The sequence below is a fragment of the Ricinus communis genome, chromosome 10 (genome assembly GCF_019578655.1).
Source record: "Ricinus communis isolate WT05 ecotype wild-type chromosome 10, ASM1957865v1, whole genome shotgun sequence".
In the NCBI taxonomy this organism is placed as follows: domain Eukaryota; kingdom Viridiplantae; phylum Streptophyta; class Magnoliopsida; order Malpighiales; family Euphorbiaceae; genus Ricinus; species Ricinus communis.
The window spans coordinates 3,837,796-3,857,537 of record NC_063265.1 but is presented as its reverse complement, the minus strand read 5'-3'; the positions used below and the strand labels follow the sequence as shown (position 1 = coordinate 3,857,537).

Sequence of the window (19,742 nt, the reverse complement as noted above, 5' to 3'; positions counted from 1 at the left end):
ATAATTTAGCCATCAAAATAGAAAAAATTTAAAAATTAAAATATCAAATTTCTAATTTTTCTATTTAAAAAGCAGTGCCCTGTATAATTTATTTATTTTTTATAAGAAAAAATAGTAGAGAACTTTCATAGGGGTTCTTGTAATCCTTGGACCATTAAAGCAAAATCTGAGCCAAGCATGGCCCAACCAGTCCTTTAAACTCTTTTTGCAAACTGATGCCACTGGCTAATAGCAATATGCAAAGTGACAGTAACACTATTTCTTCAACACGGACCGCCTATTCAATGCATGTGAAGACTGAAGAGTGGGATTGCGGGTCCCATTCTATATTTTCCCTCTTACATTACAGTACACAGAGACAGACCAAGACACCCAGAACTAAACCCACTTGCTGGTTCCTCCATCCCCATCGCTAGTAAAGTACTTTTCTTGTATCTACCGTCTGCGCTCTGCAAACTTGTATCAATAGTTGAAAAGAAAAAAAGAAAAAAAAAAAAAAATCTCAAGAGGATTCGCAATTAAATTAAAAAAAGATAAATGCCCATCTAACTTTAACCAAACCCTCGCTCATTTTTTCTCTTCTCTTTGCTACTTACTTCCCTGTCGACCCCCTAGGGTTGCCTTATAACCAAAAGCACCATTTTAAGAAAACGATACATGAACCTTATGGTGAAAGATAATTGAACTTGATATAATCTCTGGGTTTGTTTTTTTAGATCCCACTTTTCTAATCTTTTTGGGTTATTTTTTGAGAGATATAATTGAGAAAAACCCTAGGGGGTTTTAAGTCAGAGTCTAAAATGTCAGCAGGAGTATGTGGGAAGAGAGTTGGGTTCGAGGAAATCTTTGGATCTTCCTCCGCAGCTAAGAGATCAAGGTGTTCTGGTTTTGGATCACCTACCCGATCCACTGATTTCGGGTCTGGATCCGATGATACCCTTTTCACCTTGCTCCAAATGTTCCCTTCTTTGGATCCTGAGGTGCAATTTTTAATGTTTACTTTTCCTTATGTTCCTGTAATTTTATTCTTAGTTAATGGTATCTGTAAACTAGTATAGCAGCCTTTATGATACTGCAAACTTATGTAATTGCATCTTCTTCACTTTTGAAATGTTTTGTTATATTTAGATGCTGATAAAGATTTTGTGCTTCATTGACAGACATTAAGTTCACCTCATTTTAGTTATTTTTCTTGAATTGAACCTATGCAGTAAAATGGCTAACATGGTTAGAGGCTCGTGTCCAATTCAGTCATATTTACTATGAATGACGAACTTGGATTATCTTCAGTATTAATTCTGTTCAATTTTAAGTTCGTTACTAATGGTCTTTTTTTTCTTAATGGTTTAATTTTAAATTTAGTTGGTGAGAACTGCTCATAGGAACCACAACAACAAGGTTGACGATGCTGTCAAGACTTTAATGAAAATTTCATTTGGTGATGCTGTGGAAAGAAATAAATTGCAGAGCTTTGAGTCTGCTACAATTGGAAACTGTGATGCTGTCCCTCCAATGAGCATGACTGCATGTAATTTGTCTATCGATGCATTTTCTATCTTCAAATGTTGATTTTGGTAGTACAAGTTTGATGATCAGTCGCTTATGCTGCTTTCTTATCTCTAACTTCCAGGTCTTCAAATGCCAGAAGAAGAGGTTGAAAAGAAAGCGAGTGATTATGAAAATGCAGTAGATGGCTCCAAGTGGGTGGATTTATTTGTGCAGGAGATGATGAATGCAGCAGATCTTGATGATGCCAGGCGGCGCTCTGCCCAAATTTTAGAAGCTTTCGAAAGAAGTATAACTGCTCAGGCCAATAGATTAGAACAGGTAATCCATAATTTTGCATGCAGTTCATATTATTTTTTTGCCTACCAATTTTGATTATGTCTACATGAAACAGCTGGAGCTTACTTCACTAAAGGAGCATCTGCAGAGTCTGTTGAATGACAACCAAATCCTGAAGAGAGCTGTTGCCATTCAGCACGAACGCAATTTGGAGCAAGAGGAGAAGACAAAGGAAGTGCAAAACTTAAAGCTTCTGTTAAACCAGTACCAAGAGCAAATCCGAAGTTTAGAGGTAATCCACTATCATCCTTATACCTGCGGAATCGAATTGGTCAAGCTCCGATTTCGATTCATTATTGAGTTACTTATCATAAAGAAAACTTAGAACCTCATTAGAAGTATAAGAAAAAGTGGCTGTTAGCTCGGGTTCCATCATGGTCGATGTCGATAATGGAGAACTAATGAGTTTCCCCTATTACATTGCAGCTGAACAACTATGCATTGAAACTCCATCTCCAAAGGGCACAGCAAAATAGCAATATTCCAGGCCACTTTAATCCAGATATATGTTAAGGTTACTTGAGGTGTCATCACATAATTTAATGTTTCTTAATATATGATTCTTCTTTCTTTCTTTTTTATTCCCTCTTTTAACATATTTTATTTTTTCCCCTAATTAGTTAAGAGGTAATTATGATAAGGATTTACACACGGTTGTACTAAAGTTGGAAGCTATGAGTACTAATTGAGGCCAAATAAACATTGGCTGTTTGTGTGAAATTTCAGTTTTGAGTTTCTTTTCTTCTCCCGGAAGTTGGGTAAGTTTGCTTTCCATTTTGTGTAAAGCATGGTTTGGGCATATATTTGTATCTCTTGTGATGTAAATGCAAGGTACAAGTAATAAACTGTTTTTCTTTGTTAAATAATTATAAAATTAGTCAATTAGTATGAAATGGAGTAACTATTTATTTGTTGTAAATTTGTAAATTGTGATATACGTTCAACCGAATCCAGAAAAAAATAAAATCTGATACATAATAAATTCTGGTCACTTTATTATATTCAATAATAAACTAAAGGAGTGTTTGGCATTGACGTTAAAATTTTTTCTTTTTATTTTTTTATTTGATTTTTTGAGTTTTAAAATCTGCTTTTACAAAAAGTAAATAAATTAATTTTGAAAGAAAAAATTAGATGTAAGAAAATCAGTTCATAGAAAATTAAAAAATTTTAAATCTGTGTTTTCAACACTCAAATAACAATTTCAAACACATTCTGAAATTTAACTTTTACTTTCCAATTTTAACAATTACTTCTGGAAAGTAGGTTTAACAGAAATAGTTTACAAAAAATCTGAAAAATCAATTTATTAAATTAAAGAAGTAATAGATTATTATTGCTATTTGTTTCTTCATATGGTTCATCGAAATCATGTCTTTTTCTTTTATAATGATACACCTTAATGGTTTGAGGGGATTTCTTTCAGTAAAGGTGCTGTCCCAGATAAAAGATATAAGGTAATATAAATAAATCTAAGTACTCACGTTGTAATTCGTAAATTCTAATTCAAGTAGGGAATAATTAATATATACCTTTTGTGTTTTGTATATTACATTATTTGACTTTTAACACCTAAATTTTTTATTTTATAATTTTATACTGGATTTTCATTGAATAATTTTTGAATAGATTTGGTCTTATATTATTTATTTTATAATTTTTGATATAACATACAATTTGCTCTCTATATTTTATATAACCTTTTATGTTTTTGTATATTACATTATTTGTCTTATAACATTTAAAATTTTATGTCCGAGTTTTAATTAAATAATTATTAAATAGATTTAATTTTATACTATTTATCCTATAATTTTTAGTATAACATATAAATTGCTTTTTATATAAAACTAAAAAATTAAATATAGTTAGCAAAAATTTAATAAAAATTTTATTAGAAAGAATTTTTAATATAAAACTAAAAATTAAAAATAATAAAATATAATTTTTAAATATTAAATTATAATTAATATAATATAAAAAAAATGCATGGAAAAATAGTAATTAACCCTTGACAACAATCGGAAAGAATGGCAAGAAAAACTATATATTTATCAAGCCAATTTTTTTTTATTAATATTTTAATATATTTCAATTTCCAACATATCTATCGTAGATATGTACATCTTATTACCTATAGGGAACAGAGCCGAACTACCCGAACTGCAGGAACGCTATTCAAACTGTCACTGAGTTTGAGTTTTATAAGAAAAAGAAAATTTCAAGAAAATCCCTCATTAAGACTTTTAAGGGACAAAGGTCATTTTAGCCCCTGAATTTGTGTTACTAGGCTGAAAAAGTCGAATTGTAACTTTTTCAGCAAATAAAACTAATTAAATAAATAACAATTTAATAAGTTTGAATATTAAAATTTGACCCACATTTGCAAAGGTCGATTATCATAAGCACAACTCTATTACCATCACTTTATACAACTCCATTAGCATCATTTTTGTCATATAAATAATATAACTATATTGAAATAATACTGCCATTTTTATTGAAACATATAAATTAGCCATAAGAAATTCATTTGAACACTGCAGATTGAAGAATTTCTCTTGGTAACTATAATGCTTTTTTAGGCAATATATCAAAACTTGACAAGCATATTTTAAAAGAGGAAATTTTGCTCCTCCTTTCAAATAGAACAATCCTTTTAACCGAATAACTGAACATTAGACACCAATTAACAACATGAAAGAATGAACAGCAAATTTATAATTTCTATAATTTTTTTTTTTTGAATTTTTGTGATATTGTATTGAGAAAACCAACCAAATGGGTATGTCGGTTCGAGTGAAGTGGTGCTTTTATCTACTCATGTTACAATATTACCGACAATTATAATAGAAATTACCGTACAAACTCTCTTTTTGTTACTTTGTGTTAAGTTAAAATTTATATAATTTATAGAATTTATTTGTAAATTCAAAATTTATGCATTTTAAATAGAGTAAAAATTAATTTAAAATTATACATATTTAAATTTGCGTAGAATTGGTTATAACTAAACTAAACTCTACCAAAGTAAGTAGAATTTCCAAATGAATTCTATATTAGTTTATCAATGTATTACATAACATCAAAATATCAGCTTCAATTTTATTATTTTTATTTTACTTTCTCTCTCATATATTTTTCTCAAATGAAATGATTTTCTTAATGGATTTCAACCAGACATAGCATTACTCTTATTTTACCAAATCTAACCTTCTTTTTTCTTCACTTTTATATATTTTTTCAAATAGTATAAGAATCGTTATTGCCTTTAAGTCCATTAAACTAGATCTTGTCACCACTAAGAGCATCCTAACAATATTTTCTATATGCCTCTCTATTAAATTATAAATAATTAACTATTTATTTTAACTTGTTTTAAAATGTGTATATTGCAATAATACTTTCTATTTTACTTTTTAGTCAAATTTTTATTAATAAAGTAAAAAGAGAGAAAAATAAGTAAGAAAGGAGAATGTGACTCTTAAAGAAAAAATTTAGAAAAAAAATAAGAAAGAGAAATGATAAAATATATATAAGAGTCATTTTCTCCCTCTTTAAATTTAAAGAAAGAGAAAATGTAGCTCTTAAATCATATTAGGGAAGAAGGATAAACAAAGAAGCAAAGTTATGAATTCCATTCCAAGCGTTATTCCATTTTTATCATTGGAACAAAATATTTCGGTATCAGAGCATTTTGGCGTTCCATTTCGGACTATTCCGAATTATATATATATATAGTTTAGTTTTAAACCATCAAAATATAATACTATAAAATCATTACTCATAATCTAATTAGATAGCATATTATAAAGTAGCAAGCAAACAAATATCCAACTTTTCATAATCATAGAATTACAATAATGAAATCTATTTCTATAACACAACCGACTAAGGTATAAAATAGTATCTTGTAGCCGATAAAGCTATGATATATAAATTTTAAGTTGTTATTACTAAATAATACAGATCAACTAAAAATAATTGATGGATTAATGAAAAATATACATGGTTAAACTGTAGAGCACAAGATGAGATGATAGATGATTATGCAGGGTTTTAAATTTTTGATTTTGAAATTTTAGATTTTAATTCATTTTTATTGACAGAGAAAAAATAGAATTTATTGAGTAGGGTTAAGTGTTACTGAACTACTAAACTCAATTTAATGATAAAAGTCTTTTTCTAAAGATGATTCATCTCGACTTATCTCGTTAATCCCGACCGGAATGACCATTTCGGTTCAATTACGATAATTCTGGTTCGAGATGACCAAGATTTTAGTCGATACAGAATAAAAGGTGCTTTGTTTCGTTTCTCTTAATAAAATGAAATATTTCGGCCATTTCAGGCAGAACTGAACGGAATCAATATCTTGTTATTGATTTTCTTGGTAGCTTAATTCTTGCATATACTCCTTATAATAGAGGAGTATGACTTAAGAGCTTATTGGGACGGTCTAAATAAAACTTGCACTCAATATTTAATAAAGATCCGAAATAATAAAGTTTTTTTTTCTAACTTTATTTTATTTTATAAAAAAATGATAGTTGATGATATAAAGCACCGTTAATGATGGGGATAAGAGTTAAATTTGTTAAATTATAAAATCTTAAAAGAAGAAGAAAAAAAAAAAAAAAGAACCAGCTCTATTTTTTTGTTTGACAAAGATGAGTCTTTTATTTTAGGATTTTAATTGAAACATAAAAATAAAAAAATAGTATCTACTTCATATATATAAATAAATAAGGGTGTGTTTTACAAAATTTTGAATTTGGATTAGTTGTTTCAAATAAGAAGTTATTAGTTTATTTGCTGGAAAAATTAGAATTTGATCTATTTGACCATGTGATACAAGTTGAGGGGTTAAAATGATCCTTTGTAAGCTACTAAAAAGACAAATAATACGACTAAGTTACCTTCACTATCTTTGAACTTAAGAGCTACTATCCTTAAAATTTCTAATTTTTGATTTATAACAATAAACTTTCTAAATTTTAAATTTAACATCATAAAACTTCTTACCGCGTTAACGACTATAATGGAAAATGAAGAATATATTTTATTAAATAAAAATTTCACATCATTTGAGTAGGACACATATTTGTCCTACTTCACACTTATTCTCTTTCCCCTCTCTTTCTCTCTTACGGGCTTCTTTTTTTTTTTCTTCCTCTTCTCACCTAATTTTTCTCTTGTTTTCTCTTAAAAACTTATATTTTCCTCTTTCCACTTTTCAAAATTCTAGCCACTTATCTTCATCAAAATTCTTTCTTTACTTTTACATACCCATGATAAAAATATTTATTTTCCCTCTATTTTCATTAAAATCAAATCCACAAATAAATAAAATCTTACAGATTTTGAAATCAGGCTTGTTGTTACCGATTGCCTTTCTCTCTCCTTTGGCTTGCTTTTCTCACTGTCGATGTAGTAGGAACACCGTCAGAAGCACAACCTCGCCACCCATTGAGACTCCACCGATCTTGCTTTAACCACTTTCTAATATTCTCTTCAATCGATTGTTCTTCCACTACAACAACTAAATCTCACCATCATGGTTGCACCGATATAACCATTAAAGCACCGGCAAAAGACCTACTTAATACCACAAAAAATAAAAATATTTAAGTCATTAGAGAACTGGGCTACAAAATATCTACTTCACTCTTAAACCCAAAGATAAATGTTGGAAATTCCATGATTTATGTAGGTTTTAATCAATTTGTAATTACAATTTTTTCCTTTTTAATTAGTTTTATAAGTTTAAATTTTTGATTTGTAATTAATTTCTTTTAATCTATAAATAGTTGTTGATTATGTATTTTGTGATAAATTAGATTTGATTTTTGATAATGTGAGTTTTGTGATTTTAATGTGATTGATTTTGAGGTTTATAGAGAGAGTGAAAAGAGAAACGGAAAGAATGAGAGATGGGAATTTGAATAGTGAGACACGTGTGGCTGCATCTCAATTAAATAATGTGAATTTTTTCAAAAGAAACCTTATGCATGTGGCTTCTACATCATGTGAAACTTAGTGTTACTAAAACTCAAATTTAGAAAGTTTAGTGTTACAAATTAAAAATTAAAAAGTTTAGGACGATAAGGGTAATTTAGTCCAAATAACACCAGCGCTAATCCAAGGTTAATGAAACGACGTCAGTCTTGAGCCTGGCTGATGCAACGACACCGTAGAATGCCGACGGACGAGAAAGACTGTTGAGATGACGTAATTTCATCTGGTAATCTCGTTTGCTCAAGAGTGGAGTGTGCTGTGGCGCTCTTATCATCACCGCTTGAATAATAATAATAACAAAATTAATTAATTAATTTTTTAGAGTAGACTATCAAGAGAGAATCACCATCTCTCTCCGTGTCCAGTCATCTAGTCTCAGGTATGCCTTTTCTCTCTTCTTCACAAGGTTAAGATTATGATTTTACGTAATTTGTGCTGATTACTACCATAAGCTCAGATGCTCCGTCTCTTTCAATTAGAGGTCATGGGACCTGATTATCATCTAACATCTATTGCTGATTTTATTTATCTTTTTCAGTCTGTTATCTGGTTTACTGGAATTGGAAACCCAAGCATACTTTTGTTTGTTTGTTTTATCTACTAAAATAATATATTATTACTCAATCTGGATTAGGTGTTACAGTAAAAGCTACAAAATCCAAACTCTCTATTAATGCGATTGTCGATTAGATATTGTGTAATATAATTGCCAAATGTCCTGTGTATTCAATTGATTGGTGGGCTTACTAAAGTGATACCTTTTTTTTGGTTTTCTTGTAGATTTTAGATTAATTTGATTACTGAGCGCAGAATGGGGAGCATCAAGGAAGAGAAGCTCAGATTTTGCATTGACCGAGGAGGTACTTTTACTGATGTCTATGCTGAAGTCCCTGGCAACCCTGATGGTCGTGTTTTAAAACTTTTGTCTGTTGATCCTTCGAATTATGATGATGCTCCTGTTGAAGGGATTCGTCGGATTCTTGAAGAGTATACAGGAGAGAAGATTCCAAGATCTTCAAAAATTCCCACAGATAAGATTGAGTGGATTCGGATGGGTACTACTGTTGCTACGAATGCACTTTTGGAGCGAAAAGGCGAAAGGATTGCAGTTTGTGTCACTCAGGGCTTCAAGGATCTCCTACAAATTGGTAACCAGGCCCGCCCCAATATTTTTGACCTTACTGTGTCAAAACCTTCTAATCTCTACGAGGAGGTCATAGAGGTTGATGAGAGAGTTCAGCTTGTTCTTGATAAGGAGGAAGTTGACCAAAATTCTTCAGCATCTGTAGTTAAAGGTGTCTCTGGTGAGCTTGTTAGGATTGTGAAGCCGCTTGATGAAGAAGCTTTGAAGCCTCTATTGAAAGGTTTGTTGGAGAAAGGGATTAGCTGTTTGGCTGTTGTTTTGTTGCATTCTTATACATTCCCACAGCATGAATTAGCTGTTGAAAGAGTAGCTGCGAGTTTGGGTTTCAGACATGTTTCCTTATCTTCTGGTTTGAGTCCCATGGTTCGAGCCGTTCCTAGGGGTCTAACAGCTAGTGTTGATGCTTACTTAACCCCAGTTATCAAAGAGTACTTATCAGGGTTCATTTCTAAATTTGATGAAGGGTTAGGGAAGGTCAATGTCCTATTTATGCAATCAGATGGGGGACTTGCACCAGAAAGTAGATTTTCAGGGCATAAAGCTGTTCTGTCAGGTCCTGCAGGTGGAGTTGTTGGTTATTCCCAGACTCTTTTTGGGCTTGAAACACAGAAACCGCTTATTGGATTTGATATGGGTGGTACATCTACTGATGTAAGTCGTTATGCTGGGAGTTATGAACAAGTTCTTGAAACCCAGATTGCTGGTGCCATAATACAAGCACCTCAGCTTGATATAAATACTGTTGCTGCTGGCGGTGGATCCAAGTTGAAGTTCCAATTTGGTGCTTTCCGTGTGGGACCTGAATCAGTGGGTGCCCACCCTGGTCCTGTTTGTTACCGGAAAGGAGGAGAATTGGCAGTTACTGATGCTAACCTTATTCTAGGATTCGTTATTCCTGATTATTTTCCATCCATTTTTGGTCCTAATGAAGATCAGCCATTAGATATTGAGGCAACTAGAGAAGAATTTAAGAAGCTTGCGATGCAAATTAATTCTTACAGGAAGAGTCAGGATCCATTGGCAAAGGACATGACAATTGAAGATATTGCACTGGGATTTGTCAATGTTGCAAATGAAACAATGTGCCGTCCGATAAGGCAGTTAACTGAATTGAAAGGCCACGAGACAAGGAACCATGCTCTTGCTTGCTTTGGAGGTGCTGGGCCACAGCATGCTTGCGCAATTGCTCGGTCATTGGGTATGAAAGAAGTACTCATTCACAAGTTTTGTGGGATCTTAAGTGCTTATGGCATGGGATTAGCAGATGTTGTAGAAGAGGCACAAGAGCCATATTCTGCAGTCTATGGTCATGAGTCTGTTTTGGAGGCTTCTAGCAGAGAAGATGTGTTATTAAAGCAGGTGAAGCAGAAGCTACAAGGGCAAGGATTTAGAGAGGAAAACATTACAACAGAGACATATTTAAATTTGAGGTATGAGGGTACAGATACTTCCATCATGGTAAGGAGACATGTAAATGAAGATGGATCAAGGTATGACTATGCTGTGGAATTCGTAAAGCTATTCCAGAAGGAGTATGGATTCAAACTGCAGAACAGGAATATTCTTATCTGTGACGTAAGAGTTCGTGGTATTGGAGTCACTAACATATTGAAGCCGCAAGTCTTGCAACCCACTTCCGGTTCTCCAAAAGTGGAAGGTGATTACAAGGTTTACTTTGGGAATGGTTGGCTCAATACACCTCTATTCAAGCTTGAAAATCTGGGGCCTGGGGACATTATGCCTGGCCCTGCAATCATCATGAATGGAAATAGTACTGTGATAGTGGAACCCAACTGTAAAGCTTTTGTAACTAAGTATGGAAACATTAAAATTGAAATTGAATCTAATGTAAACACTGTACAAATTGCTGAAAAAGTTGCAGATGTTGTGCAGCTCTCAATTTTCAATCATAGGTTTATGGGAATAGCTGAACAAATGGGGCGAACGCTTCAGAGAACTTCCATATCAACAAATATCAAGGAAAGGTTAGATTTCTCTTGTGCCCTCTTTGGTCCTGATGGGGGACTAGTCGCTAATGCTCCCCATGTCCCTGTGCACCTTGGAGCTATGTCCAGTACAGTTCGATGGCAGCTTAACTACTGGGGTGACAATTTGAATGAAGGTGATGTTTTGGTTACAAATCATCCCTGTGCTGGTGGTAGTCATCTTCCTGATATAACTGTTATTACACCAGTTTTTGACAAGGGGAAACTGGTCGTTTTTGTGGCAAGTAGAGGCCATCATGCAGAGATTGGAGGTATTACTCCTGGAAGTATGCCTCCGTTTTCGAAGTCCATATGGGAAGAAGGTGCTGCGATTAAAGCATTCAAGCTTGTGGAAAGGGGAGTTTTTCAGGAAGAAGGAATCATCAAACTTCTCAAGTTTCCTTCTTCCAATGAATCAGCTTATAAGATCCCTGGAACCCGCCGGCTTCAAGATAATTTGTCAGACCTACATGCACAAGTAGCTGCAAACCAGAGGGGAATTTCCCTTATCAAAGAACTGATTGAGCAGTATGGTTTGGACACTGTTCAGGCATACATGACCTATGTGCAGCTGAATGCAGAAGAAGCAGTGAGGGAAATGCTCAAATCAGTTGCTGTAAGAGTTTCATCTGAGTCATCTAGGTTTGCACACAATCACTCTATAACCATAGAGGAAGAGGATTACATGGATGATGGGTCTGTGATACACCTAAAACTTACTATTGATTCAGATAGAGGTGAAGCGTTTTTTGATTTTAGTGGGACTAGCCCTGAGGTGTATGGAAATTGGAATGCACCAGAGGCAGTAACAGCTGCAGCAGTCATCTATTGCCTTCGCTGTCTGGTGGATGTTGATATTCCTCTCAACCAGGGTTGCTTAGCCCCTGTTACAATCCATATTCCTCCATGCTCATTCCTCTCTCCAAGTGACAAGGCTGCTGTGGTTGGAGGTAATGTTCTCACGTCTCAAAGAATAACTGATGTTGTACTAACTGCGTTTCAGGCCTGTGCTTGCTCTCAGGGTTGTATGAACAATCTCACTTTTGGGGATCACACTTTCGGTTATTATGAAACAATTGGTGGTGGAAGCGGAGCCGGTCCAACCTGGAACGGGACAAGTGGAGTCCAGTGTCATATGACTAATACTCGTATGACTGATCCGGAAATATTTGAGCAGAGGTATCCTGTTCTTTTGCATAAATTTGGACTAAGAGAGAACAGTGGTGGAGATGGACTTCATAAAGGGGGCGATGGGCTTGTAAGGGAGATAGAATTCAGGCGGCCAGTGGTGGTGAGCATTCTTTCTGAGAGGCGGGTTCATGCACCAAGAGGTATAAGAGGAGGGAAAGATGGGGCTCGTGGGGCTAATCACTTGATTACAAAAGATAAAAGAAAAATATACCTTGGAGGTAAGAACACAGTTGAGGTTCAGGCAGGGGAAATTCTTCAGATTTTAACACCAGGTGGTGGTGGATGGGGTTCTTGAAAATGCTGGGGCCGTCGCCAAAAACTGGCGGAATGCTGATTAGCTGACTGGAATTTTGGGACTCTGTATTATATGATATACATGTCTTCTGGAAATTGAAAATAAAGATTGAAATTTTTATTTCTTTGGTACTATTTGTAGCTTTATCCTATAAATGTACATTTCTTTCAAAGAAATTGCAGAAAAACTATGATGCACATGATGCAAGTATTCATATTTCTTTTCCAGGTCCTTTTACTGGTTTAATATAACACATCGTACTGACCATTTAGGTTTCAAAAATAAGGTGAGCCATTTGGATAATAAAAATTAAACTGTGAGCACCTGAACCTGTTGCCTTGAGATCTGAGATTTCATTTTATAGTTTTTGGCATAGCTTAGGTTTGTGATTTCTTCATCTACATGTATATCTTTCGGTCCTCTTTTTTTTCTTTTTCTCTTTTTTCAATTTAATAAATATCACAAAGAAAAGTTGGAGTGTCTATTATGAAAATTTAAATGTTTTGATATATGCATTGGCAGCCAAAAAAAATAAAGGCAAATGGTGCTGATAATTTTTTGAACTTTCAACTAAAATGCAATTAAGCAATTTAACTTCAAAATAGTTCAATTACAATTTTAAAGTTTAAAAACAGAATAATTATATCTTTAAAGCTAATTCCATCTATTTCATTATATAATGACATAAGATCCAATTAATTTTAGGTACTAAGTAAAACGTTTTAATTCTTTTCATGTGAGAGTATTAGCTTTGCTTTTTACTAAATAAAAATCATAAAATGATAATCTTTTCTTTATTTTAAGGCTAAATATATATATTTATATTCTTGAACTTGTATCGATTAGTTAGTTTAACATTTAAACTTTCAATTAACTTAATAAACACTTGAATTTTATTTTTTTTAATATATAAATATTTTTAATTTTCAACTTAATCTAACATACATCTAAACTTTATTTTTTGATAGTATTTAAACACATTTGTACAATACATGTGAACATATTGAATGAAGATACACATTATCAAAAAGTGTTAGAATATAATAAAAAAATAAATTTAGATGTTTGATAGATTAAATTAAAAATTAGAGTGTTAAACAGACTAAATAACTGAAGTTCAGAGGTATAAATATGATTTAGTCTCACTTTAAAAAAAAAAAAAAAAACTATCATGATTAGTTAGAAAAATGAGTTAGCTCTAAGGATCTAATTGTTCTATATTTCAAAATTTACGGGTGTAATTGAACTACTTTAAAAATTTTAAATTCAATTGCACTTTGAAAAAAAATATAAGGACTTATTGGTACTTTTTGCTAAATAAAATCTATTTGTTTTCTTGCAATTGGCTTCAATTGAAAAAAAAAACCCAATTGAATTGGAAAGAAGTATTAAAAAAAAAAAAACATTATTGAAAATAATTGACAATTAATTAACTAGTATTACAATCAGATTGATAAAAGAAATAAAAGAAAATTTATGGAGAATATTAAATGTTTTCTTAAATAATAAAAGGGTAAAATTTTAGTAAACTACACTATACTATGACAATTTACATTTAAAAAATAAAACTTGTTTTTATATGAGGAATATTATATATTATTTAGATATATATGTACTTGTTTTTATATATATTTAATATAATCCATCACTAAAATATATTTTTATATTTAATGTGATTAATAATGCATTCTGGAATTTATGCACAAATTAAAATCTTATATAAGAAATTATTTTCTAGATTTAATTAATTAAGAAAAAATATATATATATTTTTATTGTGATCAAACAATACTATTTACAATATCAAAAAAAAGAAATACATTGGCGACATCAAACTTTATCCATATATTAAAAAGAAAAATATTGGCGAAAATGTAACTACTAGAACTTCTCTATTTATTAAGCTTTCCCGCCTCACGAACCTGTTGGTTCAAGTAGAGTAGCGAGAACAGTGAGTCTTCAAAACCGTTGCCATGGCTTCGACTTCTAATTCCAAACCAATCGACAATAGCCGAGAAGAAGGCAGCGTCCTTACTTCTCATTTCAAGAAAACAGTTAAATTCTATTCTCTCTCGCGACGATTTCTCACTTAATTTTTGCTTTTAATTTCTATATTGATGTTATTTTTCATTAGCAGGTTTCCCTACGTGACTGGTGGTTAATAAAATCCGACAGTGACAATGACTTCCAAGGGAAAAGACTTGCTGTTGCTGGCTTCGCTTGTGGGGAGTAAGTAAATTAAAGTCTCCCTCCTTTTTTATTTTTGGTTTCCTAGGGTTTTCAATTTTTTTATATATATATTTTTAGAAGAGCTTAATTGGGTATTTTGTGTCTCAGGCAACAAGCATTGCGTGTGTTTCATTCTGCACCTATTACCAAAAGATTTGATGTTTTTACTCTTGAAACAGCTGATGGTATTATTGTCATTTTCCAAGGTTTCATTAACAGGCAGAAAACTATTGCAAATGGGTTTTCCTCTCAGGTATTCAATTTCTCCTCCTCCTCTTTTATGGCATTTCTTTTATTTTGGGAATTTAAATTACCACACTTAACATAGTGTTTAAACAGTCTAAATGTTGCAAGAATTCAGTTCAATTGAATTAGTCAATTCTCATGTTTGGTTATTTCATACTTGGTAGTTCAACTTTAAAAATGACATGATTTGATTGAATTGAATTCTTGCACCTGCTTTATTCTAGACAAGGTTATGTTTTCGTTTGCATGACAGTGATACAAATAAGCAGCATGATTAGTAATTAAGAGTTGCTTGCAAAATGCTGCAATTGATATGACTTTTTTTCTTTTAGAAGATTAATCATACTGCTGAACAGGTTTTTGATCACTTCTTGTTTGGGTTTCCTCCTTGTTGGGAAGAATATGCTGAGAATTGCTTCAAACAATCTAGTTTCTCAGTTAGTCCAAAAGAAAATGATATTGGTAATGTAGATAATGATGCCACAAAAAATATTATACCATCATCAAGTTGTACCAAAAATGCTGTTAACTTAATGGAGGATAACAGAGCAGTAGAAGCAGAACCTTCGGGCAATCATGCAGTAGACTCTTTTGAAAGGTTAGATGATTCTGATAGCAACAAGAGAAGCAAGAAGTCCATTGGAAAGTCAAAAACTGTACCATCAGCTAGTTTAGGAAGTATCACCACCAAGAATGCTGCATCAGAAGAACGTTCAACACTCCAAGGTGCTGGTATGGATAATTCTAATGAAACCAGTTTTGACCACACAGCAAGAATTCAAGCTAAATATCTAGTCCTAGGCCTTCAGGCTGCCTCCCTCATTCGGCCAAAGATATCAGAGAAGATGAAAAATCAAACTCATGTAAACAAGGACGGCTTGAATAGTGGAATTACAAATTTCTCAACTACTTCTCTACCTCAAGATTCTGAGGCTGTATTAGGATGTATTAATGAGGAAGAAATAATACGTGATGAAGCTGTATTATCACCCACTGTTGGAGATTCTAGTATTTTAGAACAACCTTCAAATAAATTTGAGGATATTACAATGTTTTCCAGTGTGCAGACTGTTGGAGATGTGAATAATGTTTCTCCATCTGCAACAGGAAGGGGCTCAATGGATGCTATTCCAAGTATTTCCGGCTTTCAAAAACATAACAGGCGCGCGGGTGATCTTGATAGGAATAAGAATTATAAACCTGTGTCTGGATGTTCAGTGAAGCAGAAAAACAAAGAATCGACATCACAGATTGACCACCAAGACAAAAAGAGACTGAAGAAGTGTTCATATTCAACTCATCAGTCAGAATTGGACACACCACAGGCTATGCTAAAGTCTGCAAGAAGGTTGAAAAAACCATCAGAGAATTTGGAAAGTAAGGAAAAGAATGAACAACTATCACTCAAGCGAGGAGGCTCATCCATGAAGAAAGCTAGAAGGAAAATTTTTTTTGATACGCATGTAAGCTCTTGGAAATCTTCTGTAGTTTGTTTTAGCTTTCAATTGTGGGCAATGGCTCCACGCTTATTGGCTTATGTTGCTTAATTGAAGTATCTTCAGCAAGAAATGATTCAATGTTGTTGCCTGAGTACAACTTCTTTTTTGTGCTCCCAGAGCTATGTTTTGCCCTCTTTTCCTTTTTTAGTTGGTTTAATCAGTATCCTTCCTATAGACATTTGTAAAAGTTGGACGCTTAATTAGTGCATAAACATTATGTTCATCATGATGAAGTTGGAATAATACATCCTTGTGTTTAAGAAATACAATATATAATATGGTATGACATAGGTTGGCTGAAATAAATTGGTTTTGCTGTTATAATTGGACATTAACATTTGAGTGTTCTTATCTTTAGTGAAGTGGCCAACAATGGTACATAAACTTGCTATATGTCTTATTATAGTTGTGGCATTTAGCATTCATATTGTTGTATCAGGTTTCTTTTATGTATTGTGATTCATGAGGGAAATGGAATTATTATAGATTCTCGTCTATTATAAATTTGATAAATAAAATTAACAGTTCTTGCTTGTAACATGATGAGTGGAAACTACCGCTCCACCATAGAGCTGCATTTTCATCTCAGAACTAAGAGGGTTGCTTGTAACATTATGATGTCCAAACATCTTTACTATCAAATGTTGCAGGCAAATGCTAGAGACTTGGCAGTGTTAGCATCTTGTTTTCAGTCTAATATATCTAACATACACATGGATTATGGGATATTTCAGTTCTGAATCAAATCTCTTTAGAAAGAAAGATCTTTTTCTTTTTTCTCAGAGTACCCTACTCCAATCTTCTTATGAGTATTTTCTTTTTAATCTTTTGTACTATTCAACATTCATGACTTTCTCGATAATTAAGTGAAGTCTATTACAAGCTGTATGTTGATATGTTTTTCCACTACCATCTCTGTTATTGACTTGCGTTTTCATTGCTTCTAGTCTGTCTGCCACTTTTTTTTTTTTTTAAATTTGTACATCTGTTGTATTCTTTTCTTTTATGTCTTTTCCCTTTAATTTGGCTACCAGGTAACTCCTTGTACTCAGAAAAGCAGAGAGGAAAAGGGTATTCTTTTTCTGGAATTCTCGAGTCTTAAAAGATCTAGATCAGGTGAGGTTGCTATTACCTTATGGAGTAGCTTTTGTATCATTTTGCTGAGTTATATATATGGCCGTGAGTGTCCAAGTGTTTAATTTCTTCAAGTCTGATCTATTCTTTACATGTGACTATCTTAAAGCTTGTTTGGCCTTAGATTTGTGGATGGCATTTTCGCATATATATGCCTTAACCGTTCATCCACTTTGACTGAGTTGCAGGGAGATTACTTTTGCCTACCCTAGATTTCTGGCGCAACCAAATTCCGGTTTATGATGCGGTTAGTTATGCTTCTGGCACTGTCATTATTGTGCACTGTGAATTTGAAAGCACCTGCATGGTTTTAGCAAAAATGACTATGTCAGACATAGTTTGTCTGCTATCAAGAAGTGAACAATTTAAGGTTGCATTTGATCCATGTTTTTGAAGTACAATGTGCTAGCATTCTCCTTTTCCATGTAATTTAGATTTGGTGCATGATTAATCTAGGGAATTCTAAATATTTGTACTTGTGGCTTTTCTAAGTAGCAAAATATTGAGTTTGATAACAATGTTGGGGAGATGTGGAGAGTACTAACTCATGTCGTTTGCATTTCACAACAGAGTCGGCATGCATATGCACACATCTTCAGAAAGACTTTTCATTCTCCTTTTTCCATGTAATTTAGATTTGGCGCATGATTAATCTAGGGAATTCTAAATATTTGTACTTATGGCTCTTCTAAGTAGCAAAATATTGAGCTTGATAACAATGTTGGGGAGACTGGAGAGTACTAACTCATGTCGTTTGCATTTCTCAACAGAGTTGGCATGCATTTGCACACATCTTCAGAAAGACTTTTCATTATCTGGTCAATTGCATGGTTTATTAAGATTTTAAACCACATGGATTCAATTTAAAGTTTATAAAGGATATAATAGATCTTCAGTGAATTGTATTCATCCTTCTACGTTATTCAACTATTTGAGCTTGCATGACCCTTTGGTGATTGTTTAGTTTCCAACTGTCTCTCTTCATTATAGACCAAAACACAAGGAGTATAACCTGCTCAACATGCGCAATGGGGTCATTCTGTATAATGCTTATATTCATAAACTATTTCTCAATTCCTTTCCTTCTGAATATCTTGTGAGTTGGGTGATGCACGTATTATTAAGAAATGCACATCCAAATATTAGGAAATCCATATGATTTTATTGTTTTCTGACCTTATTGAACAATTATTAGGAAATCCACATTCAAATGATCTCTGCCCCCCCAACCCAAATCCATAAATGCTCTCTTTCTTTTTAATTTTTTGACCTTGGTTTTATGAGGCAGATGACAAAATTAACTCCTCTATTTCAGGATCGTAATATCACTGGAATCCAGCAAGAATTAAACCCACCTAAAGGTATGCTGTTCTTGAACTCTGAATGAATAAGTACATCTTGTGTGGATGACAATGAAAATGGTAGTTCATTTTAGTGAAAATACCATCATTTTAAGTACAAAACAGGGCACTCAGTGATGAAAATTACTGCTTTTGGTTGCTCAGCCATCTCACTATTACTTGAACATATTCAAAGTACGTTGCACATTATGAATTCATCTTCTGTTATCCATTTTTTAACATAGACTTGGTATTTCAATTATGAGTTATAATCATGTATGATGTTCAATGATTTCTGATTTGCTGGTATAGAATTTTTGAATGGTTTATGTATGGTAGTAATCTTGTGGCTAAGTTTATCATCAGGGAGTAAATTGGACCCTCGGAAGAAGCAAAAGCGAAGGCCAAAATCAACATGAGCGCCAGTGACTGCAAGCCTTGGAGATCAGTGTGGTGCCTAGTATCTTGTTGCAAATTAATGAGACATGAATCTTGGGGAAAGAGTAGCGTGATACTTCATATATTCAAAATTAAGTTGGCCTGCAGATTGGCTCTGGGACCTAATCCAGGAATTGCATTATATGCCTTACATGTCGATTTATTCAGGCATAATCTTTCTATTTCCATGTGTTCGACAAATATCTGGTAATCTCTGTAATTATTAGAACCCAGGCTTGCTTGTCTAGTATTCTCTGTGTAATTGTTTATGCACGAAAGAACTTTAACGGTGATCCTGATAAATGTCTAACTCTAGCGTTTTGTGCCCAAAAGTTGCAGTAGTCCACAATTCTTTGTTGCATATATGATATTTTTTAA

The 19,742-nt window shown here is 33.0% G+C and overlaps 3 protein-coding genes across 9 annotated transcripts; all 3 read left to right on the top strand.

Moving 5' to 3' along the window:
• Window positions 1–300: 300 nt before the first annotated feature.
• On the top strand, window positions 301–2,565 carry LOC8279585. Of its 2 annotated transcripts, none has more exons than XM_015724519.3 (5): window positions 301–980; window positions 1,363–1,528; window positions 1,631–1,827; window positions 1,922–2,077; window positions 2,272–2,565. In XM_015724519.3, exons 1-5 carry the CDS (start codon window positions 801–803, stop codon window positions 2,356–2,358), a joined length of 786 nt encoding a protein of 261 aa, XP_015580005.1. In that variant the 5' UTR covers window positions 301–800; the 3' UTR covers window positions 2,359–2,565. The 2 variants fall into 2 exon arrangements, with proteins under 2 accessions (XP_015580005.1, XP_002527741.1); XM_002527695.4 differs by having other exon boundaries at window positions 317–980; window positions 1,901–2,077.
• A 5,389-nt stretch (window positions 2,566–7,954) lies between these two features.
• Window positions 7,955–12,705, top strand: LOC8279587 (5-oxoprolinase 1). Of its 2 annotated transcripts, none has more exons than XM_002527697.4 (2): window positions 7,955–8,242; window positions 8,644–12,705. In XM_002527697.4, exon 2 carries the CDS (start codon window positions 8,675–8,677, stop codon window positions 12,476–12,478), a length of 3,804 nt encoding a protein of 1,267 aa, XP_002527743.1. In that variant the 5' UTR covers window positions 7,955–8,242; window positions 8,644–8,674; the 3' UTR covers window positions 12,479–12,705. The 2 variants fall into 2 exon arrangements, with proteins under 2 accessions (XP_002527743.1, XP_048225673.1); XM_048369716.1 differs by lacking the exon at window positions 7,955–8,242 and adding an exon at window positions 8,326–8,344.
• A 1,616-nt stretch (window positions 12,706–14,321) lies between these two features.
• LOC8279588 (kinetochore-associated protein KNL-2 homolog) lies at window positions 14,322–19,696 on the top strand. Of its 5 annotated transcripts, none has more exons than XM_048369719.1 (8): window positions 14,322–14,532; window positions 14,613–14,707; window positions 14,816–14,960; window positions 15,286–16,416; window positions 17,487–17,568; window positions 17,775–17,833; window positions 18,902–18,947; window positions 19,293–19,696. In XM_048369719.1, exons 1-8 carry the CDS (start codon window positions 14,452–14,454, stop codon window positions 19,343–19,345), a joined length of 1,692 nt encoding a protein of 563 aa, XP_048225676.1. In that variant the 5' UTR covers window positions 14,322–14,451; the 3' UTR covers window positions 19,346–19,696. The 5 variants fall into 5 exon arrangements, with proteins under 5 accessions (XP_048225676.1, XP_048225678.1, XP_048225677.1 ...); XM_048369721.1 differs by having other exon boundaries at window positions 14,323–14,532; window positions 15,289–16,416; XM_048369720.1 differs by having other exon boundaries at window positions 14,325–14,532; window positions 14,616–14,707.
• The last annotated feature ends 46 nt before the right edge of the window (window positions 19,697–19,742 follow it).

What these genes read in the sequence shown, in the direction of transcription:
- LOC8279585 (XM_002527695.4), top strand. Translation starts at nt 801, where the DNA reads ATGTCAGCAGGAGTATGTGGGAAGAGAGTTGGGTTCGAGGAAATCTTT. An exon ending in TCCCTTCTTTGGATCCTGAG is followed by an intron (nt 981 to 1,362) that starts GTGCAATTTTTA and finishes TTTTAAATTTAG; the next exon opens with TTGGTGAGAACTGCTCATAG. An exon ending in AGGCCAATAGATTAGAACAG is followed by an intron (nt 1,828 to 1,900) that starts GTAATCCATAAT and finishes TACATGAAACAG; the next exon opens with CTGGAGCTTACTTCACTAAA.
- LOC8279587 (XM_002527697.4), top strand. Translation starts at nt 8,675, where the DNA reads ATGGGGAGCATCAAGGAAGAGAAGCTCAGATTTTGCATTGACCGAGGA.
- LOC8279588 (XM_048369719.1), top strand. Translation starts at nt 14,452, where the DNA reads ATGGCTTCGACTTCTAATTCCAAACCAATCGACAATAGCCGAGAAGAA. An exon ending in CAAATGGGTTTTCCTCTCAG is followed by an intron (nt 14,961 to 15,285) that starts GTATTCAATTTC and finishes TTTTTCTTTTAG; the next exon opens with AAGATTAATCATACTGCTGA. An exon ending in AGAATTAAACCCACCTAAAG is followed by an intron (nt 18,948 to 19,292) that starts GTATGCTGTTCT and finishes GTTTATCATCAG; the next exon opens with GGAGTAAATTGGACCCTCGG.